The 24,319-nt window shown below is 43.2% G+C and overlaps 1 protein-coding gene across 12 annotated transcripts in view; it reads left to right on the plus strand.

Moving 5' to 3' along the window:
• The window catches only part of lrch1 (leucine-rich repeats and calponin homology (CH) domain containing 1), a 397,317-nt gene that overhangs the window by 324,869 nt on the left and 48,129 nt on the right, over positions 1-24,319 (plus strand). For 10 of the 12 annotated variants that reach the window (XR_011886381.1, XR_011886379.1, XR_011886383.1 and 7 more), the window contains one exon: positions 1,860-1,997. The exons of 1 other annotated variant lie outside the window; for it this stretch is intronic. Coding sequence is in view for 4 of the 11 variants with exons in the window: in XM_072260922.1 (XP_072117023.1) it covers positions 1,860-1,997 (138 nt within the window). In the remaining 7 variants the exon portion in view is untranslated. Of the gene's footprint in view, positions 1-1,859; positions 1,998-24,319 lie in introns of those variants that run through there. One more of the 12 variants, XM_072260926.1, reaches the window with a different exon arrangement.

Genomic DNA, 24,319 nt, shown 5'->3' on the forward strand with positions numbered 1-24,319 from the left:
GTAATTGTGACTACGCACACTTCTCTTTCCTGCCACCCTTGAGTGTTCGGTATACTGCTGATGTCTTCCTCAGTGAAGACTGATGCAAAATACTCATTCAGTTCCTCCGCCATCTCCTTATCTCCCATTACAATTTCTCCAGTATCATTTTCTATCGGTCCTATATCTACTCTCACCTGTCTTTTACTCTTTATATACTTGAAAAAGCTTTTTTTAATGTTTGTAGGGAAGTAGCTGTTGTTGAACCCATTGTTGTCGGACTTCAGTTGGAACATTTTTTTAAAATTGCAGTGCAAAAGTGGTGTTAGTGCTGATCTTCTGAGGTAGTGATTGGGGTTGTGCAGGTTGGTTCAGGAACCAAACGGTCGAAGGAAAGTAGCTGTAATTCCTGCCTTATGGTAGCAGCAAAAAGACATGACCTGAATGGTGGGGATCCTTGATGACAGATGCTGCCTTCTTGAGGCAGCAGCTCCTGTCAGTGGTGGAAAAGTTTGTGTGGTGATATACCTAGGCTATGTGTAATAATTACTGCAGCCTCTTGCATTGCTGTGCTTTGCCGTAGCAGGCATGATGCAGCCTTTCAACATTGCATCTGTAGGTTTGTTAGAGCATCTGGTGCAATGCCAAATCCCCTTAAGCTTCTTTGAAAATAGAGGCTCTGAAATGCCTTCTTCATGATTGCACCTTTATGGAATTAGGTGCTTTGAAACGTAAAATACAACTCAAAAACATGTTAAAGAAAATAATAAACATAAGAGATTCTGCAGATGCTGGAAATCTGGAGCCATTCACAAAATGCTGGAGGAACTCAGCAGGTCAGGCAGCATCTCTGGAAATGAATAAAGACTTGACTTTTCATTGAAGAGTCTCAGCCCAAGACATGAACTATTTATCCATTTCCATTTATGCCGATTGATTTGCTGAGTTCCTTCAGCTTTTTGTGTGTGTTAAAGAAACTAATGTACTTGAAGTGTTATACGTAAATTTACCGTCAGCACTTTTCTGCTGAATTATTCATCACACAGTCACTATGATTTTTTATTTATTTAGAGATATAGTGTGAAAACAGGCCCTTCTGGCTGAAGAAATCTGCCCAGCAACCCACCTAGTGAACAGTAGCCTAATCACAGAACAATTTACAATGACCAGTGAACCGATTAACCAGTACTGTGGGAGGAAAGCAGAATGCCTGGAGGAAACCCACGCAGTCATCCTCCTTACATGTGATGCTGGAATTGAACTCTGAACTCCAGCAGCCCAGACTGTAATAGAGTTGCACTAACCACTACACTACTGTGGCACCCTTTGATGTGCTGGAGTCACAGCCAGACCAGTGAGACCGGATGATGTATCATGGTCTGAAAAAAAAAAAATATATATATATATATATATATATATATATAAAATTTTGATTATCCTTGGTTTGGGCAAGATCTTTGATTGTTGTCGAGATGAATGGTCTCGACTCAAAACGTCAACTTTATGTCTCCCTCTATAGATGCCCTCTGACACACTGAGTTCCTCCAGCATCGGGTGACTTGCTCAGGTACTTCATTATGGCTGATATAGATCCTGTCCTTGAAACAAAGTGGGCCTTCCATAAGTTGCTGGGGCTTAGCCATCTGTGTTAACTGAGAATAAGCACAAAGCAGGGCTGCAGTAGGATTTTTTTAAATTGGTGTGGCTCAGCTCCTATCCCTGAGGGAGCTTTGAGGATTATGTCCATGCAGGTAGAATGTTACTTAGCCCTGGTGAAACATGTGCACCAGAGGCTTCTCTGGATTTTGGTGGGCTGTGGTGGATTGTTGTAAATTTAAGCCAGGTGTTTCTTACAAATCTGACTGAATCTTGTTCAACAGAACATTGAATCCAGACTAAAAATTAATCTACCTGAAGAAATTGGAGAAGCCTTGATGGACGGAGTGGTTCTGTGTCATTTAGTTAATCAGATCCGGCCGCGATCCGTGCTCAGTATACATGTACCATCACCTGCAGTGGTAAGCCTTCCATTTAGAAAGAACAGCTACATGGATTTGATAAAAGTTTTTGTTGTATCCAGTCTATATGATAATGCTATGTGTTGTTGCATATATTGTTCCTTATGTTGTGAGGTATGAAACAATATGCAATTTTGGGGATCCAAACATTGTTTTTCTGCTGAAAAAAGGAGTTAATATAGGAACACAAAGTGTACGATCGTCCAACTGATTTGTTTTCTGTCAACCTGACCATCCTCTGTCTATAGCAATAATGGAATTACTAGTAACCAATTCAACCTGACCATCCTCTGTCTACAGCAGGCTCAGACAAAGCCCCAGCAGTGTGGAGCTTTGGCAATTTGAAGTTCATGTTAGGACTGAGTATGCTCTCTGTACCACATATCTCAGATTACTGGAACACTGTTTCCTGAGGTGTTTTCCAAGGATTGAAATGCTGTGGAATTAACCAATTTCCCCCGGGATCAATAAACTATGACTATGACTATAAGAGTGGATCACTTCATCAACCTGTGAATGGTTCATGGCTGTCATTCCTTCAGCTTTCTTCATGTAGCTCAGCCGTACAGAGTCATCGTCATAGAACACTACAGCACAGAAACAGGCCTTTCTGCTCATCTAGTTTGTGCCAAAATATTAATTTGCCCAGTCTCATCGACCTGCACCTGGACCATATCCATGTACTTACAGGTTTTCCCCGTGATCCGAAGGTAGAGTGTTCCTATGAAATGGTTCGTAAGCCGGAATATCGTAAAGCAATTACCATTAATTTATATGGGAAAAATTTGTGAGCGTTCGCAGACCCAGAAATAACCTACCAAATCATGCCAAGTAGCACATAAAACCTAAAATAACAATAACATATAGTAAAAGCAGGAATGATATGATGAATACACAGCCTATATAAAGTAGAAATACTTTTCCACAATCACTGCTGAACTGTTCTCCGTAGTGAAAATCTCATGCAAGCGCTCTCCTGTAACCTTTCAGCTATGAAGCTGCCAAATCATATCAAATAACACGTAAAAATACACAGCCGATATAAGGTAGAAATAATGTACAGTGTAATATCACTTACCGGAATTGGGACAGCGCCAAGCACACTGATGATGATGTGTTAGGCTGAGTCATCGGAGGTTGAGGTGGTGCAGTGGCCCCCAGCCTCTGGGCAGCAACCCGATACTGATCCGCGAAGCATGCAGTGGTACAGCGGTAGCTGGAATGCACTCAGCACATCTTTAAGAAAAAAGCCAAAATAAACAAGCTAATTAATTAGGTAACACACATAAAAGTTGCTGGTGAACGCAGCAGGCCAGGCAGCATCTCTAGGAAGAGGTGCACTCGACGTTTCAGGCCGAGACCCTTCGTCAGCTAATTAATTAGGTGCTGCCCGGCACATAAATGTCAACGCAATCAGCAATCGCTTCTGATCTGGGCTGACATTTACGTGCCAGGCGGCACCTAATTAATTAGCTTGTTTATTTCGGCTTTTTTTCTTAAAAATGTGCTGGGTGTGTCCCGGCTACTGCTGCATTCTCCATGGATCGGTATCTGTCTGCAGCCTGGGGGTTGGGGTGGTGGGACACTGGGGTGTCGTCTGTTTCCAACAGGAAGGCAGGTCATCTTCTCCTATGACTGCCTGCCTCAATGTCGAAGGTCGAGGTTTGTCATCTGCTGTGGCTGGTGTGGAAGGCTTGAAAAACAACAGTATGCTTGACTGCTTAGCCTCGCGCATTTTTCTGTCATACAGTTCTTTTTAAGGACTCAAACCATCCTACAAATATGCCCTAAACCGACGTACCCTTTCAAAATTAAAGTCGTACTTTATCATTGCAGCGAAAATCTCACGCAGTTGCTTCACGTTCAGTCCATGGATGACTTCACTTTCGGTCCGTTCACTACTACATTGAGTTTCGATTGTTATCCTTTCCTCTTCCAATTGCATCAGCTCTTCATTGATCAGTTCTTGGTCATAGGATGCCAAAACCTCTTCAACATCATTTTCGTCAACTTCCACAAGCCAAACTTACTTTGTCCTTACTTCGTTCACCACGATCGAAACATTTAATTATGTCTAGTTTTACGCTAAGTGTAACACCCTTCCGAGCTCTTTTAGGCTTTTCCGATACCTTGGAACTCATCTTGCAAATGGCTGCTCAGAGGCACGTGTTTAAGCAATGCTGGCGAGAATGCAGTTCCGAATCCGGGGGAGAGCGGCTGCTCAGGGCGCACGCTGCCTTTTATCGTGCACTACTTTTTCCGCACGCTGCCTTTTTTCATAACAGTAAAGACACCTTCTGTTAGCGAAAACAGGTAACTAATGTAGGTCTTTTGTAACAGTGAGATTTCGTAAAGCGAACGTTCAAAAAGCGGGGGACATCTGTACCTGAATTCTTCTTAAATGTTAAAGTCAAGTCATTCACCAAATACGCTGGCAGCTTGTTCCACACTCTCACGACCCTCTAAGTGAAGAAGTTCTCCTTCATGTTGCCCTTAGATATGTCACATTTCACCCTTAACCCATGACCTCTTCTAGTGGAAAAAGCCTACTTGCATTTACCCTATCTACACTGAGAGGTGACTTTATTAGGTGCACTTGTCTATCTGCTCATTAAGATAAATATCCAGTCAACCAATCATGTGGCATTAACTCAATGCATAAAAGCAAACAGACATGACATGGAAAGAAATGTGATCTAAGTGTCTTTGACTATGGGATGCATATTGGTAGTAGACGGGGTTTGAATATCTCAGAAACTGCTGATTTCTTGGGATTTTCACACACAGTAGTCTCTAGAGTTTACGGAGAATAGTGCGAGAAACAAAAAAAATCCAGTGAGTGGCAGATCTGTGGGCAAAAATTCCTTGTTAATGTGAGAAGTCAGAGGAGAACGGCCAGACTGGTTCAGACTGACCAGGTGACAGTAAATTAAATAACCACGCATTACAATAGTTATTTGCAGAAGTGCCACTGTAGCGTAGCCACAGATCTACCCTGGTTGGTGCTGCAAAACCTCTCACTCGTTGGCATTACATTCCATCAATTAACTTCGCAAACAAGAGGAAATCTGCAGATGCTGGAATTTCAAGCAACACACATAAAAGTTGCTGGTGAACGCAGCAGGCCAGGCAGCATCTCTAGGAAGAGGTACGTTGACTGTACCTCTCCCTAGAGATGCTGCCTGGCCTGCTGCGTTCACCAGCAACTTTTATGTGTGTTGCCATCAATTAACCTACTTGATTAATGTTTTTGAACTGTGGGAGGAAACCAGAGGACCTGGAGAAAGCCCACAAATTCCACAGAATAACATGCATTGGAAGACCACAATCTGTGCAGATTGAAAGCAACATCTCCATCTCACTAACAATTAACACTGGCGCATCTCAGGGATGTGCTAAGCCCACTCTCTACTCTCTACAGGCACTGCTCAAATACCATCTATAAATTTGTTGGCAGAATTTCAGATGGTGACAAGAGGGCATACAGAAGCGAGATATACCAGCTAGTTGAATAGTCCTTCAGCAACAACTTTGCACTCAACTAAGACCAAAGAACTAATTGTGGACTTAAGAAAGAGTAAGATGAGGGAACACACACCAGTCCTCATAGAGGGACCAGATGTGGAAAGAATGAGCAATTTCAATATCTCTGAGAATCTAACCTGGACCTAACATATTGATGCAGCTCCAAAGAAGACAGGATAACGACTATATTTAATTAGGAGTTTGAGAAGATTTGGTATGTCTCCATAAACCACTTGAAAGTTTCTATAGATTTAGATTAGATTAGAGGACACGCAGTCCTCTTTTATTGCCATTTAGTAATGCATGCATTAAGACAGCGGTCCCCAACCACCAGGCCGCAGACCGGTACTGGGCCGCCAGGCAACGATATGATTTGGCGAGAGGAGTCAGCTGCACCTTTCCTCATTCCCTGTCACGCACTGTTGAGTTTGAACGCACGTGAGGTCATTACCCGCGCGTCATCCATGTCAGCACGGGAAGGAGATCAATTCCTCGAGCTTGCAAATGACGACGGGCTGAAAAGTATGTTTGACATAACATCTCTGCCGGCATTCGAGATCAAAGTCAAGGCTAAATATCCTGAGATAGTCAGGAAAGCACTGAAAACGTTGCTTCCATTTCCAACATTTCTCTGCAATGAATGCAACGAAAGCTAAATTGCAGAATAGACTGGACATAAGGAACCCTCTTCGAGTATCGCTGTCTCCCGTCACCCCTCGATAGGACCGTCTTGTTGCAGGAAAACAAGCCCAGGGCTCCCACTGATTCAGCGATATTGGTGCGTTGCAATGATTTTATATGTTCATATGAGGAAAATATGCGCTGTGTGTTTGATACCCAAACGTTACTTAAAACGTTATGATGCTATTATAAGTGACTTATATAACCATGTAACAATTATGGCATGGAAACAGGCGATCTCGCCCCTTCTAGTCCGTGCCGAACGCTACTCTCACCTCGTCCCAGCAACCTGTTCTCAGCCCATAACCCTCCATTCCTTTCCTGTCCATATACCCATCCAATTTTTCTTTAAATGATAATATCGAACCTGCCTCTACCAATTCTACTGGAAGTTCGTTTAACACTTCAAGCTTCCCTGTCCTCCCCTGATAATTGTCTTATCACTACATTCATGCGAGGAAAATGCGCTGTATGTTTAATATTAAATTCGTTAGATAAACCCTTTTAGAAACAAAATTGAGTGTATTAGCCACTTATCACCTATATTCTGGTCGTGATTAACACACCCCTCCCCCCCCGCCGCCTCCGCCAATAGAATCGGCAAAGACAATTTTTAAGAAATCGGCACGTAAATACATGTGCAAGTTACGCATGCGCACTGGTGCCCGCGCAAGGCTTCATGGTCATTGTAGTCTTTCTCGGGGTAAACCCAACGTATTTGACTGCTACTCTTGTACGTTGGCAACCCTACCCCCCCCCCCCCCCGGGTCGGCTGGTCCGCAAGAATTTTGTCAATATGAAACCGGTCCGCAGTACGAAAAAGGTTGGGGACCCTTGCATTAAGAAATGATACAATGTTTCTCCAGAATGATATCATAGAAACACATGACAAACCGACTGAAAAACTGACAAAAAACACATAATTATAACATATATATATATATAACAACAGTGCAAAGCAATACCGTAATTTGATAAAGAACAGGCTATGGGCACGGTAATAAGTCTCAAAGTCTCTCGAAAGTCCCATCATCTCATGCAGACGGTGAACCTCCAGTGCTGCAAACTTGCCGATGCAGCATCCCAGAAGCATCCGACCACAGTCCGACTCCGAGTCTGTCAGAAAACTCCGAGCCTCCGACCAGCTGTCTGACACTGAGCACCATCTCTGCCGAGCGCTTCGACCCCGGCCCCGGCAACAGGCAATAGGCAAAGCTGAGGATTTGGGGCCTTCCCCTCCGGAGATTCTCAATCGCACAGTAGCAGCGGCAGCGAAGCGGGCATTTCAGAAGTTTCTCCAGGTGTTCCTCCGTGCTTCTCACGGCTGTCTCCATCAAATCAGGGTTGTGCACGGCCCCCTAGTTAACACATACGATATCATTCGGAATGGCCGCGCGCGCTGTGTCACGCCGTCATCTTTTCCTCCCTCCTCATAGATGTAGCTTAGAGAGCATTCCAACTGACTGTATCACTGTCTGGTATGGGGCGGGGGGGGTGCTGCTAATGCATAAGATCAAAGTAAGCTGCAGAGAGTTGTAAACTTAGTCAACTCCATCATGAGCCCCAAGACATCTTCAAGGAGCGATACCTCAAAAAAGCGATGTCCATCATTAAGGACCCTCTACAACCAGGTCATGCCCTGTTCTCATTGCTACCATTAAGAAGGAAAAGTTCAAAGTAAAATTTATTATCAGAGTACATACAGGTTACCACATACAACCCTGAGATTCTTTTTCTGCGGGCATACTTAGCAAATCTATAAAATAGTAACTGTAAACATCAGGGATTACAAACTGTAAACAAACTGTGCAAATGCAGATATAAATAAATAGTAATAAATAACAAGCATGGAGAGTCCTTAACCAAGCGTAGCTATTGTTCGGATGTTTGAGGGGTGTTAACTCTTCTTGAACCTGGTGGTGTGAGTTCTGAGGTTCTTGTAACTTCTACCTGATGGCAGCAGTGAGAAAAGAATATGGTCTGGGTGGTGCGGATCTTTGATGATGGATGCCGCTTTCCTACGGCAAAGTTTCATGCAGATGTGCTCAATGGTTGGGAGGGTTTTGCCCGTGATGTACTGGGCCGAATCCACTACCTTTTGTGGGATTTTACATTCAAAGGCATTGGTGTTCCCATACTAGACCAAAATGCAGCCAGTCAGCACCATACATCTATAGAAGTTTGCCAAGGTTTTCAGTGACATGCCGAACCTCCACAGCTTCCTGAGGGAGTAGAGGTGCTGTTGTGCTTTCTTTCTTTCTTTCTTTTTCAATCTTTTTTATTGAGTTTCAAATGATAAACTTAATGATAATAACACAAAGAGATCGGGATTACATTAATAATGGTTAGCGTATACAGACACAGACTCCAGATCTGAGTAACGTATTTAATATAAACCTCCCAATCTTTTAATAACTGGACATGAAAAAGATTCAAGAAAAAGTTTTTACCCCCTATGCTAAAAAAAAAACAAAACAAAGGCTGGGCTGCCATATTTCATCGGTTAAGATCATTATGTGTCATTAACTCTGCTCCTCTATACACAAGCAAAAAGTTACTAAAAAGGATTCGGAAAAGGTCAGCTTACATCATATGAAAGTGTTGAATAAATAGCCTCCATTTTTTTTCAAATTTAACCAAAGGATTAATGGTACCACTCCTAATATTTTTCAAGTTTAAACATGTTATAGTTTGGGAAAACCATTGAAATGTAGTAGGGGGATTAGAATCTTTCCATTTAAATAAAATGGATCTTCTGGTTATTAATGTAACAAATGCAATCAAATGACAAGCTGAAGGGGATAAATGACTAAAGTCTATCATTGATAGTACAAAAATTGCAGTAATAGGTTGAGGTTGTAAATCAATACGCGAAACTACTGAAATAATATCAAAAATGTCTTTCCAATATTTTTACAAAAGAGGGCAAGACCAAAACATATGTGTCAAGGAAGCTACCTCAGAATTACATCTGTCACAGACAGAATTTATATGACCATAAAAACGAGCTAACTTATCCTTAGACATATGGGCCCCATGAAATTGTATCAAAGCCACCTTAAGTAATATCAAAGTGTGTCTAGCACACATTGAAGAAGTGTTAACTAGTTGGAGAATTTTCTCCCATTTCTCTATGAGTAAAGATACTTGAAGTTCTCTTTCCCATTCATTCTTAATTTTATCAGACATACCTAAACGTGTTATCGTAATTAAATCATAATCAATTGCTATTAAACTCTTCTGATAGGGGTTTAAACCTAAAATATTTTCTGTAATTTCAGTTTGATGTGATATTGGAAAAGTAGATAAAATAACCTTCAAAAAGTTTCTAATCTGTAAATATCTGAAAAAAATGTGATCTAGGCAAATTATACTTATTAGACAACTGTTCAAAGGACATGAGACAATTATCCATGAATAAATCACAAAAACATATTATTCCCTTCATTTTCCATAAAAGAAAAGCTTGATCAGTTCTGGATGGTTGGGAAAAAAAACTGGATATGATAGGACTTGATAGGATAAATTTATTCAATGCAAAAAATTCACGAAATTGAAACCATATTCGTATTGTATGTTTAATTATTGGATTAATCATTTGTTTATTCAGTTTAGTAAGTGCAAAGAAAAGCGAAGCCCCTAAAATGAGAACCCCTGTACAGACTCACACTCGAAGTTCACCCTTCGTAGACATTGTATTTCATCCAGATCTTGTGTCCAGAACATTAGATATCGGATATTAATTGCCCAATAATAGAATCTAAAGATCGGCAATGCCAAACCGCCATCCTTTTTTGATTTCTGTAAATATTTCTTCCTTAATCTAGGATTTTTATTCTGCCATATATATAAAGAAATTTTAGAATCAATAATATCAAAAAAGGATTTAGAGATGAAGATTGCTACTGCCTGAAATAGATACAGAAATTTAGGTAAAATAATCATCTAAATAGCATTGATTCGACTAATCAATGATAGGGACAATGGGGACCATTTAGTAAGCAGTTGTTTAACATGATCAATTAAGGGTAAAAAGTTAACTGTAAATAGATCCTTATGCTTCTTAGTAATTTTAACACCCAAATAAGTAAAATAATCAGTAACCAGTCTAAATGGTGATTGTCTATAGATTGGAACTTGCATATTTAATGGAAAAAGCTCACTCTTATTAAGATTCAATTTATAACCAGAAAAACTACTAAACTGAGCAAGTAGTAATATTACTGCAGGGATGGATTTCTCTGGATTAGAGATATATAGTAACAGAGGTCATCTGCATATAATGATACCTTATGCGTCTCATTCCCACGAATAATGCCAAATATACTGGGTGAATCATGAAGAGCGATTGCCAAGGACTCCAAGGCAATATCAGATAGTAAAGGGCTTAAAGGACAGCCCTGTCTAGTACTTCGAAAAAGCCTAAAAAAGGGGGATCTCTGATTATTAGTAATTACAGAAGCCAAAGGTATATGATATATCAATTATGAATTTTGATATGAATGTTGGGCTAAAACTAAATTTCTCAAGGATGTTAAATAAATATTCCCACTCAACTCTTATCAAACGCTTTCTAGGCATCAAGCGAAAGAACACATTCTGGAGTTTTAGATGAAGAAGTATATACAATGTTCATCAACCTCCTAACATTAAAATACCAATAACGATTTTTAATAAATCCTGTCTCGTCGTCAGAGACAATTTGTGGCTATACATTTTCCAATCTAATTGCTAATATTTTGGAAAAAAAATTGGAGTCCACACTTAACAAGAATATAGGTTTATATGAAGCACATTCAGTGGGGTCTTTATCTTTTTTAGGAATTAAAGAAATAGTTGCTTCATAAAAAGATTGTGGTAACTTACCTACAAATAAGGCATCCTGATAGATTCTACATAACCAGGGAGAAAGTAGACTTGAAAAAGATTTTAAAAATTCTACTGTATACCCATCCAGGCCAGGTGCTTTACCAGAATTCATCGAGGAAATTCTTTCTTTATTTCTTCTTCCGTAATGGATGCATCTAATGTTAAATATTCATTAAGTGGTAATTTCGGAATATTCAATTTTCTTAAAAATTCATGTATTATGGTAGAATCGTCAGGAAATTCTGATTGGTATAAACAGGTATAGAATTCTTGAAAAGCTTTATTAATTCCATTCTAGTCAACCATCAAGGTACCATCCCGTTTACAAACTTTAATAATCTGACATTTAGCCGAAGCAGCTTTCAATTGGTTGGCCAGTAATTTACCTGATTTATCACCATGTATGTAAAATTGACTCTTAGTTTTAAGTAATTGATTTTCAACTGGGGACGTTAATAACAAACTGTGTTGCATCTGAAGTTCAACTCTCTTTTTGTAAAGCTCCAAATTAGGAGCAGCAGAATATTTTTTTTATCAATTTCTTTAATCCTATCAACCAATGTATGTATTTCACTATTAATTTATTTTTTTCAATCCAGCAGAATATGAAATAATTTGCCCACAGATATATACTTTAAAAGTGTCCCATAATATCCCACTGGAAATTCCTTCTGTAAAATTAGTTGAGAAGAAAAAGGCAATCTGTTCTTTAATAATGTTAACAAAATTTAAGTCCTGAAGCAGAGTAGAATTGAACCTCCATTGTCTAGCACTGAAAGTTACATCGGTTAATTTGATTGATAGTTTCAGGGGCGCATGGTCAGAGACGGCAATTGCATCATACTCACAGGCAGTAACAGATGAAACTAATCGAGAGTCAATAAAAAAGTAATCAATTCTAGAGTAATTATGATATACATGAGAAAAGAATGAGAATTCTTTATCATTAGGATGTAAAAACCTCCAAGCTTCTAAAATTCCAGCATCAACTAAAAAGGAATTAATAAAAATAGCTGATTTGTTTGGAAGTACCTGACTGGGCACAGACCTGTCCATTGAGAGATTCAGGCAACAGGTGAAATCTCTGCCAATTATATTCATTTAAATTAGGAAGAGATGCAAATAAATGTTTAAAGAATTCAGGATAATTGGTATTTGGTGCATAGATATTAACCATAACAACTTTTTGGTTATAAAGTAAACCAGTAATTAACAGAAATCTACCATTCAGGTCTGAAATTGTTTCATAGTGAACAAATGAAATCGAGGAATCTATAAAAATAGATACTCCTTTCACTTTAGCCTGTGAGTTGGAATGAAATTGCTTTTCCTTTCCAAAACCTAAAAAAAAAATCGCTGATTATCCTCCTTCCTTACATGAGTCTCCTGGGCAAAGATAATCTAAGCATTCAATTTATGAAAAACTTTAAAAATCTTTTTCCGTTTAATCGGATGATTCAAACCATTCGTATTCCATGAAACAAAGTTAATAATATTATCCATTGTACTTGAATAAGCCATATGGTGTGTAAAGGGTTAACCTTACCGCATAGGAAACTCATGAATCAGGAAGAGGGAAAAAGTTTAAAGAGGAACAGGAAGTCACAACAATTCAGACATATTTGTAGTTTCAGATGAGCCTAGATGGAAAAAAACTAAACTAAATATAGCCCCACCTCCCCACCCACAAAAACCTGAAAACTGGCCAATAGACAGCCAGAAAGCTATCTAGACACTTCCCTACCCTCAACTCTCTTCAAGGCAAGTCTCCAAAGTTGAAAAGAATCCAAAACACCACCCACAATCAAAACATTGAGAAGAGAATGCCATAAAAAAACACCAAACAAATGTTAAAGCAAACAGCCTTTTGTAAAACATTTTGAAAGGCAAGATCTTGGAAAGTGAAATAGAATACAATCTTATTAATATTTCAATAAAAAAATCAATCACCAAATCAGATTCTTAATTATTTTCAAAAACAGACAATTGAAAATAATGAAATAAAATAATAAAGGGAGTAAAAAAAGGAACTTTAACATAAAGGCATGATAAATATCCATACTCCAAAACAAGGTACGAGCATTATCAAACCAAGGGCAAAATTCTTCAAACTTTAAAAGTCCAAATCTATGAACTGATTATTAACTTATAAACCAAATGAATACAGACATGAAAAAACAGTAAATTTATTAGACAGCTAAGATCGAACTTTGATCCTCAAGGAATTGATGAGCTTCGTCTACGGATTTAAACCGTTTACGTGATTTATCAGGCAGAACAGCCCTTAGGTGAGCTGGAAATAGCAGAGCTGGTTGGAACTTTCTTTGATAGAGCTCGGACATCACCAGTTTAAAAAACGATCTTTCTCGCATTACCTCAGGACTGTCATCTTTGACCAAACAAAACGTGAGGTCTCCGTATTCAATTACTGCTTTCCGATGGGCAATTCAAATTAAATGCTCCTTGCTATGCACAAAGTGGAATCGGAGTATGACAGGTCGAGGTTTCAGTTCTTCAGGGGGTTTAGTGATCAAGTATAGGGGAAGTAGAAAAAACTTCAGTATCGAACACGACTGCGATTTTCCAGGTTGATAATCTTAACTTTATATTGTTCCAGTGTTTGAGTGGTTGAAGTTAATTTCTTTTCCAACAAATCTAGCTTGCGGACTCTCTGTCTACCAGCTTCATCAAGTTCGGAAATTTGCTGTTGTTGTTTTTCACACTCGCACTTAAGTGCTCCCAGTCTACTTTCGATCTCCTTTAACAATACTTCCAAATTAGAAAATCTGGTATTGAATTTGTCATCCAGGAGCTTTGACGTAGCCTCCAAAGTGAGTTGAGACTTAGGCTGTTGAGAGTCACCTTCTCTCCTTCCATTTCCATGACCGGCTTCCTTGCCTTCGGCTAATGCCTTTTTCCCTCTGGTACTTATTTCCAGTGATTAAGAATCAAAGTTCAAGCATATAAAAGTGTTATAAACACTTTAATATAGATAGTAAAAGGGTGGTAAAAAGATTGAAAAATGAACGGAGCAAAGCCAAAGAGCGACTTACTGCATCTTGTGCCCTAGGAAAATCACTTTCTTCGCAATAATATTTATATAATGGGTCCAGGACAGGTCCTCTGAGAAGTGACACCCAAGAATTTAAAATCACTGTCCTCTCCTCCTCTGATCCTCCAATGATTACTAGTTCATGGACCTCTGGTTTCTCTCTTCTGAAGTCTACAATCAGTTCCTTGGTTTTATTGACATTGAGTGAGAGGTGGTTGTTATGACACCACTCAGCCAGGTTTTCAATCTCCCTTCTGTATACTGACTCATCACCACCTTTGATACAGCCCACCACAGTGGTGTCATCAACAAACTTGTATATGGTGTTGGAGCTGTACTTAGCCACACAGTCATAGGTGTAAAGTGAGTAGAGCAGGGGGCTAAGAGCACATCCCTGCAATGCTCCTGTGCTGATGGAGATTGTGGAGGAGAAGTTTTGCCAATCCGAAAACTGACTGGTGTCTACAAGTGAGGAAATCCAGGATCCAATTGCACAAGAGGGTATTGAGGCTCAGGTTTTGGAGTTTACTGATTAGTTTTGAGGTGATGATGGTGTTAAATGCCAAGCTGTAATTGATGGAGAGCATCCTGATGTATGCATCTTTACCGTCCAGATTTTCCAGGGTTGTGTAAAGGGCCAATGAGATAGCATCTGCTGTAGACCTGTTGCTTCAGTAGGCATATTGGAGTGGATCCAAGTCACCATTCAGACAGGAGCTCATAGGCTTCAATACCAGCCTCTCAAAACACCATCACTGTGGATGCGAGTGCCACTGGGCAAGAGTCATTTAGACAGGTTACCATGCTCTTCTTGGACACTGCCTGCTTGAAGCAGGTGGATACCACACACTGCCAGAGGGAGAGATTGAAGATATCCGTGAATACACCAGCCAGTTGGTTAGCACGGTCTTCATTACTCAGCTAGGTACTCCATCCAAATCGGATACTTTCCTTGGATTAATTCTCTTGAAGACAACCCGCACATCATCTTCAGATACTGAGAACAAAGGATCGTGGAGGTGTATGATGGTTCCTCCCTGTTCTGGTTGTCAAAGCGAGCAGAGAAGGCATTGAACTCACCTGGAAGCGAAGCTCTGCTTTCCCTTATGTTGCAAGATTTAACTTCGTAGGAGGTTATGGAACTCCAACTCTGCCACAGCTGTCAAGCATCACTTGCTGATTCCAATCCAGTCTGAGATCTGCACTTCGTCTGAGAGATAGCTTTCCAGAGGTCATACCTGCACCTCTTGTAGGGCTTCTGATTAGGGAAAATCTTAAACGATTTTGTGGGGACACACTCATCCACGCTATTTTAATAAAGTCTGTAACTACCCAGGTGTTGTCATTCAGTCCTCAGATGAGTTTGTGAACACGACCCAGTCCATTCACTCGAGGGAAACCTGTAACTGTTCTTCAGCCTCCCACGACCTCCTCTTAGTTTTTAGTTTTCTTGCTCTCTTGAACCTTGCTTTTTAGGCTCTGTCTGGATGTAGGTAGTAGGAAGTGTGAAGGCGCACACTTAGTGATTCAGGAAAAGCTTCTTCCCCTCTGTGATCCAATTTCAGAATGGGCATTGAACCCAAGAACACTACCTCACTACTTTTTTATTTCTGTTATAGATATATAGAGAGAGATGTGATGTGATATATAAACACTTGTAAACACTTTCTGTAGCCAGCTAAGAGTCTTTCAATTCTTGTTTGGGGGATTTTCTCCCATTCTTCCCTGCAAAAGGCTTCTAGGTCTTTGAGATTCTTGGGTTTCATCAGTTTTTAACATCATATTTTAACTTCATCAGTCCACAGGACTTGTTTCCAAAATGCATCAGGCTTGTTTAGATGTTCCTTTGCAAACTTCTGATGCTTAATTTTGTGGTGAGGACGCAGGAAAGGTTTCCTTCTGATGACTCTTCCATGAAGGCCATATTTGTGCAGGTATCGCTGCACAATAGAACAGTGCACCAGCACTCCAGAGTCTGCTAAATCTTCCTGAAGGTCTTTTGCAGTCAAACGGGGGGTTTGATTTGCCTTTCTAGCAATCCTACGAGCAGTTCTCTCAGAAAGTTTTCTTGGTCTTCCAAACCACAACTTGACCTTCACCGTTCCTGTTAACTGCCATTTCTTAATTACATTACGAACTGAGGAAACGGCTACCTGAAAATGCTTTGCTATCTTCTTATAGCCTTCTCCTGCTTTGTGGGCATCATTTATTTTAATTTTCAGAGTGCTAGGCAGCTGCTTAGAGGAGCCCATGGCTGCTGATTGCTGGGACAATGTTTGAGGAGTCAGAATATTTTTAAAGCTTTGAAATTTGCATCACATGGCCTTTCCTAACGATGACTGTGAACAAGCCTTAGCCCTAACAAGCTAATTAAGTCTGAGACCTTGGTAAAAGTTATCTGGGAGCTCAAATCTCTTGGGCTGCCCAAACTTTTGCATGGTGCTCCTTTCCTTTTTTTCACTCTAAAATTGCACAAAATAAAAATAATACACTAATCTTGCTTAAAATGTTGAAAAGAATGTTTAATCTTTAACTTTATGACTTTTGGAGATCAGTTCATCTTCTGCTCACTTAACTATTCACAGTAACAGAATTTTGACCAGGGGTGCCCAAAATTGCATGCCACTGTATATATGTGTGTGTATATAGAGATATATATATATATATATATACACACATATACACACACACACTGCAGTTCAGTTTTTTTCTCTTTTATTATATATTGCATTGTACTGCTGCCTAAAGTTAACAAATTTCAGGGCATGTGCCAGTGATATTTAACCCAATTCTAATTCTGATTGCTTCTAGAACTGCGCCGGAAATGAACACTGAACTCCGGAACGCCCTGAACTGTAATAGTGTCATGCTAACCACTAGCTACGATCTGTGTTTGTACATATCTATCCATATAAAATTATCGAATGGTGAAAGGCCTTGATGAAGTGGATGTGCAGAGGATTCCCCCTCTGGTGGGGGAGCCTAAGACCAGAGGACACAGCCACAGAATAGAGGGACATTCATTTAGAACGGAGATGAGGAGGAATTTCTTTAGCCAGAGAGTGGTGAATCTGTGGAATTCTTTGCCACGGGCAGCTGTGGATCCCAAGTCATTGGGTGTGTTCATTTAAGGCAGAGGCTGATAGATTCTTGATTAGTCAGGACATGAAGGATATGGGGAGAAGGCAGGAGATAAATCAGCCACAATGAAATGGCAGAGCAGACGCGATGAGCCAAATGGCCAAATTCTGTTCCAATATTTTATGGTCTTGTGTGTGTGTATGTTTCTGTGTGCGTGTGTGTATGTATCAGTGTGTGTATATGTGTATGTATATGTATCTGTGTGCGTGCGTGAATGCATGAGTTTGTATGTATGCATCTGTGTGTACGTGTATCTGTGCGTATGTGTATGTGTTTGTTTTGAGTCATCAGAGGACCACAGTTGTCACAGACTTTATATAAACAGTTGTAGGGGAATATATCCCCACAAAAACGTTCAGTGTCTTTTCCAACCAGAAGCCCTGGAGGATGTGTGAGATTTACAGTCTACTGAAGGCCAGATTAGTGGCATTCCGGTTTGTCGACAAGGTGAGAAACAAGAGATCCGGCTCTGATCTCTGAAAGCTATCTCATGTGCAAAGAGGTAATTCCTGACTAAACTTCAATCACTGAGTAATACTCGGCAGCTGTGGCAGGGCTTGAATGTGAAACCAAACAACAAGCCTTCACTTCTAAATTACCTCAGTGCCTTCTGTGCTCGTTTTCACTGTCAAAACAGGAGGTTTCACAAACTCTCACAGCCACCGATGATGTGCTGATCATTGTTCACTGAGATCTTTAACCACTGACCGGAATTTTGAGGTACCCACCTACTTCACTACTACTACGTCGACTCAGACCTAGGGGGCCGGCGTCGGGCACAATGACGGACTCTCCACTTCTCCCTTTCCCTCATTAGTGTGTTCAGTTCATCTACGTTAGCTGCGCCACTGTCTTCTAGGAGCGTGTTGACCATGGTCTTGGGAGGGCGCCCAGGGTTCATCCTCCCGTGCTTGGGCTTCCATATGATAACTAAGCTGGCAGGTAGCTTGGGGTGGCGTAGACAGTACCCCACTAGTTGCAGTCTTCTCGCCTCGATTTTAGTGGTGAGCATCGGTAGGTCATTATAGAGCTCGACGTTCATCATGTGCTGTTGCCAACACATGTTAAGAGCCATCTGGAGTGTTTGTGTATAGCAACCATCTAGAGACTAAATTCAATCTAGAGACCCTCTTCAAACAGCCTTCAATTATAACGATGTTTAACGATGCCTCAAAGACAATCGTCCAATATCACTTACATCCACTGTGATGAAGTGTTTTGAGAGCTTGGTACTGAAACATATCAATTCCTGTCTGAGAAGTGACTTGGATCCGCTCCAGTTTTTCTACCAGCGTAACAGGTCCACAGCAGATGCCATTTCATTGGCTCTTCACTCAACTCTGGAACATCTGCACAGCAAAGGTGCATCCATCAGGATTCAATCTCATCATCCCCTCAAAACTAAGCAATAAGCTTCAAGTCTTTGACCTCAATATCCTTATGCAATTGGATCCTGAATGCCCTCACTTACAGATTCTTGTTGCAAGGACGTGGCTGGGGACAAACCCAAGTGCAGGACACAGAGGCTGAGGCAGAGTCATTAGGCGCAGCACCTCCGCGAACGGGGAGCCGACATCCAGGAGACGATGTGAAGCTTAGAACTGACAGTTCTCAGGAATAGGAAACAAGGTTTACTCTCATAAGAGTCGACCAATGAACTGGCGGCTTCTTGCTGTGGTCGCAGGATTTTTATCCTGCCGTTTGATGGGAAGCAGCTGCATGTAGTTAGTGGTACTTGGGAATGATTAGAATCTATATGAGGTGATCGAGGCCTAAATTGTGAGGCAAATGGCAAGGTGGGGGATTGCCAGACGGGACCATGACAGTACCCCCCCTCAATGGGAGCCTCCAGGCGATCCTCCCAGCCTGTCCGGATGGTCCCGATGAAAATCCTGGATGAGGGAAGGGTCTAGGATGAAGGAGCGGGGGACCCAGGAACGCTCTTCTGGACCGTGCTCTTCCCAGTCCACCAGATATTGGAGACCCCTGCCCCGACGGCGCACATCTAGTAGTCGTCGGATGGTGTATGCCGAACGGTTGTTGATGATATGGGCAGGTGGAGGAGTCTTGGCTGGGGGACACAGCGGGCTGATGGAAACTGGCTTTAACTGAGACACATGAAAGGTTGGGTGAATGCGCATGGATCTAGGCAGCTTTAGGCGGACCACTGTGGGATTGATTACTCTTTCAACCTTGAATGGTCCCAGGAAGCGAGGGGCGAGTTTTTTATGTTTGTTCTTGAGCAGGATGTCCTTGGAGGCCAGCCACACCATCTGCCCGGGTTGGGCACCAGGTTATGATGTCGGTCGGCTGTCTTATTTCGATTTGTTGACTTGAGTAGGCCCGTGCGCGTCTCCTCCCAAATCTTAAGGCACCGATTAATATGGTCCTGAACCGACGGTACTGCAATCTCTTCTTGCACGGGAAACAGCGGGGGTTGGTACCCATGGGAGCACTCGAACGGAGACCTCCCAATGGCAGAACTCACCAGAGAGTTGTGGGCGTACTCAACCCACGGGATGTGGTCACTCCAGGTCTTGGTTTGCCCGTTCTGTCTGCCTGTTCATCTGGGGGTGGAAGCCGGATGACAGGCTGATCGATGCACCAAAGGCTTGGCAGAATGCCTTCCATACTTGCGAGACAAACTGGGGACCTCAATTCGAGATGATGTCCGCGGGGATTCCGTGGAGGCAGAAGACGTGGCGGACGAAAAGATCTGCGGTTTCCTGAGAGAAAGGAGTTTTAGGGAGGGCCACAAAGTGAACTGCCTTAGAGAATTGGTCTACCACGGTGAGGACTGTGGTGTTTCCGTGGGAAGGGGGTAGACCGGTGACGAAGTCTAAGGCGATGTGTGACCGGGGCGACCAGGGACAGGCAGAGGACGAAGTAGCTCCGCAGGTGGTCGATGAGAGACTTTTCCCCAGGCACAGATAGAACAAGCTGAGACATAAGAACGGGTGTCCCCCTCCATGGACGGCACCAAAAGTGCTTCCTCAGGAGAGCCAGGGTCGGATCACTCCTGGGGTGGCAGGCGAACCGGGACGTGTGCCCCCATTGGAGAACCTTGGACCTGACAGAGGCGGGGACGTACAGGCGATCGCAGGGTCCATTGCCTGGGTCAGGGTCGTCCCACTGGGCTTCCTTTACTTTAGCCTCGATCTCCCAAGTGAGGGTGGCAACCACGCAGGAAGGTGGGAGGATAGTCTCGGGACTGGAGGTGTCATCCTTGGAGTCATGCTGGCGGGACAGCGCATCTGGCTTCCTGTTCTTGGATCCCGGACGGTATGTGAGGGTAAACCTGAACCGGCCAAAGAATAATGCCCAACGGGCCTGGCGGGAATTCAGGCGTTTGGCGGTCTGGATATATTCAAGGTTCTTATGGTCCATCCACACGATGAACGGGTGTTCCGCCCCCTCCAACCAGTGTCTCCATTCTTCCAACGCCAGCTTGACCGCTAGTAGCTCCCGGTTCCCCACGTCATAATTTTGTTCAGCAGGAGACAGTCGGCGAGAGAAGGCGGCACAGGGATGTAGTTTCTGATCCGGGCCTGAACGTTGGGACAGTACCACTCCCACCCCAGAGTCGGAGGCGTCAACCTCCACAATGAATTGACAGGAGGGGTCCGGTTGAATCAGAACGGGAGCAGACGTGAAGCGCCTCTTTAGTTCCGCGAATGCTGAGTCCGCCTCGGAGTTCCAAAGGAAAGGTGGGGCAGCTGAGGTAAGTCGGGTCAGAGGAGCCGCCACCTGACTGTAGTTTCTGATGAACCGGCGATAGAAGTTCGCAAACCCCAGGAACTGTTGGAGTTGCTTGCAGTCCGTGGGTTTGGGCCACTCCGTCACAGCCTGGATCTTCTCGGGATCAGCTCTCACCTGTCCGCTCTCGATGATATAATCTAGGAAGCTGACCAAGGGAGCTTGGAATTCGCACTTCTCCACCTTTACGAATAACTTATTCTCCCCCAGTCTCTGCAGGACTTGACAGACATGATGAACGTGTTGTTGGGGGCTGCTGGAAAAGATTAGGATGTCATCCAGATAGACAAACGCAAAGCGGTTAATAAAGTCTCTTAGTACATCGTTAATCAAGGCTTGGAAGACTGCAGGGGCATTGGTGAGGCCAAAAGACATGACCAAGTACTCGAAGTGGCCTAACGGGGTATTGAATGCTGTCTTCCACTCGTCCTCCTCCCTTATTGGGACCAGATGGCAGGCGCTTCATAGATCCAACTTCGAGAAGATGGTGGCTCCGTGAAGTGGTTCGAATGCAGAACTTATCAGAGGCAGTGGGTACTTGTTCTTTATGGTTATATGATTTAGGCCTCAGTAGTCAATGCAGGGACATAGGAAACCATCCTTCTTCCCCACGAAGAAGAAACCTGTGCCCACCGGGGAGGATGAGGGTCGGATGACGCCCGCCACGAGAGATTCACTGATGTAACCCTCCATTGCTTCCCTCTCTGGCCGGGACAAGTTATACAGCCGACTGGTGGGCAGAGGAGCTCCGGGGAGAAGGTCGATAGCACAATCGTATGGTCGGTGTGGAGGCAGGGAAAGGGCGCGTTGTTTACTAAACACGTGTCCCAGGTCGTGGTACTCTGCTGGAACCCTGGGCAAGTCAGGGGGTTCAACTGCAGGTGAGGTCGAGGTGGTTTTCGCAGGGGAAAGGGCCGACTGCAGACAGGTGGCGTGACAAAATGGACTCCAGCTGACTATCCTCCCAGTGGACCAATCAATGCAAGGGTTGTGGCGGCTCAACCATGGGTACCCAAGAACTATTGGCGCTTGAGGGGAGGAGATCAAGTTAAATTGTACCTGTTCCCGATGGTTCCCCGAGAAAATCAAAGACAGCGGTGGGGTACAGTGAGTGATTCGGGCCAGAGGTCTTCCATCCAGTGCCTGAGCTTCCAGAGGAATGGTCAACGGCTCTCGAGGAATTCCAGTCTGGGTTGCTATATCTTCATCCAACAGATTCCCCTCAGCCCCGGAGTCTATCAAGGCAGACAAGGACAGGGACTGTTGGTTGTAGCTTATAGTGGCTTGGACTTGCATCCGGGATTGGGGGACAGAAGGGAATGTGGTCTGACTCATCAGGGTCTCCTTTTCTACTGGCGAGCCCTCCCCTTTTGGCCAAAGGGACCAGGTGTCGCAAAAATGGCCAGACTGACCGTAATAGAAACAATCCCCTGCTCTTAATCTCCGGAGCCGCTTGGAGGGAGAAAGACACACTGGTTTCTCTCCCGGGGTGGTGGAAACGGCCGGGCCGGATGCTATTCTAGGAGTGGGAGGAGGAGAGAGGTTAGGGCTGGGAGTAGATGGTAAAGCATGCCGTGGGGTGGCCAAACGATGACCCGTTCTCTCCCTCTGTCATTCTTGGAGTCGGTTGTCCAGCCTGGTGGCTAGGGAGATCAATGAATCCAGGCTGTTAGCGTCATCCCTAGCCGCCAAATCCCTACCTTGTCACAGAGGCCTTGCCAGAATACCTCCTGGAGTGCCTCATCATTCCAGCCCGAGTCGGCCGCTAGCGTCCGAAACTCCACGTGAGCCTTGATGGAGGGTGAGTAGCCACTTAGCGGCATCTTTACCGCAGACGGGATGGTCAAAAATCTTCCTTATTTCTGACATGAAGGTGGGGAAGGAAGAGCAGGTCTCTGGCTGATTATCCCAAATCGCAGTGGCCCACGTTAAGGCATTTCCTTGTAATAACCCCATAATGTAAGCTATTTTAGATCTGTCCATGGGGTACATGGATGGCTGCTGCTCGAACATCAGAGAACATTGTAGCAGAAAAGCCTGCACTTCCCCAGATCTCCGGCGTAGGGTTCTGGTTCGGGGACGCGTGGCTCCCTTAGCAGACGTCTTGTTGATGCCTCGGGCGTCGCCACCACAGACTGTCTGGGCTGGTCAGACTGCTGGGGACGAACCCAAGTGCAGGATACGGAGGCTGAGGCAGAGTCATTAGGCGCAGCACCTCCGCGAACGGGGAGCTGATATCCAGGAGACAAATCGAAGCTTAGAACTGACAGTTCTCAGGAATAGGAAACAAGGTTTACTCTCATAAGAGTCAACCAACGAACTGGCGGCTTCTTGCTGTGGTCGCAGGGTTTTTATCCTGCCGTTTGATGGGAAGCAGGTGCATGTAGTTAGTGGTACTTGGGAATGATTGGAATCTAAATGAGGTGATCGAGGCCTAAATCATGAGACAAATGGCAAGGTGGGGGATTGCCAAACGGGACCATGACAATCCTAGTCAGTTCAGATTGGTAAGATCATCTCCTGATTGTTGCCTAATGTTCTGAGGGAGGAGAAGATGGCGCGACATAGCGCACACAGCCGTTCCGAATGATATCGTATCTGTGAAGTAGGATGCCATGCACAATCCTGATTTGATAGAGACAAATGTGAAGAAGCACGGAGGAACATCTGGAGAAACTTCAAGAGACTTTGAGATTTACCGTGCCCATGATCTGTTCTTAACAAATTATGGTATTGTTTTGCACTGTGTTAGCTATATGTTATAATTATGTGGTTTTTGTCACTTTTTCAGTCTTGGTTTGTCATGTGTTTTCAGTGTTACCACTTCAGAGGTTCTGTCCTTAGTCTAGCACATAAGTGTGATTATGAAGAACGCATGGTAGCACCTCTAATTCCTTAGAAGTTTGCGAGATTCAACATGACATCTGAAACTTTGACAAGCTTCTATAAATGTGTGGTTGAGAGTATAGTGACTGGTTGCATCACAGTCTGGTATGAAAACACCAATGCCCTTGAGCAGAATATCTTACAAAAAGTAGTGGATACAGCTAGGTCCATCACATGTAAAGCCCTCCCCACTATTGAGAACATCTGCATGGAGCACTGTCACACCCAAGCCATGCTCTCTTCTTGCTGCTGGCATCAGGAAGAAGCTACAGAAGGCTCAGGACTCTCACTACCAGGTTCAGGAACAGTAATTACCCCTCAACCATCCAGCTCTTAAACCAGTGGAGATAACTTCACTGGCCCCATCACTGAACTGTTCCTACCAATTATGGACTCACTTTCAAGGATGCTT

This window comes from Mobula birostris, chromosome 6, assembly GCF_030028105.1.
Source record: "Mobula birostris isolate sMobBir1 chromosome 6, sMobBir1.hap1, whole genome shotgun sequence".
In the NCBI taxonomy this organism is placed as follows: Eukaryota; Metazoa; Chordata; class Chondrichthyes; order Myliobatiformes; family Myliobatidae; genus Mobula; species Mobula birostris.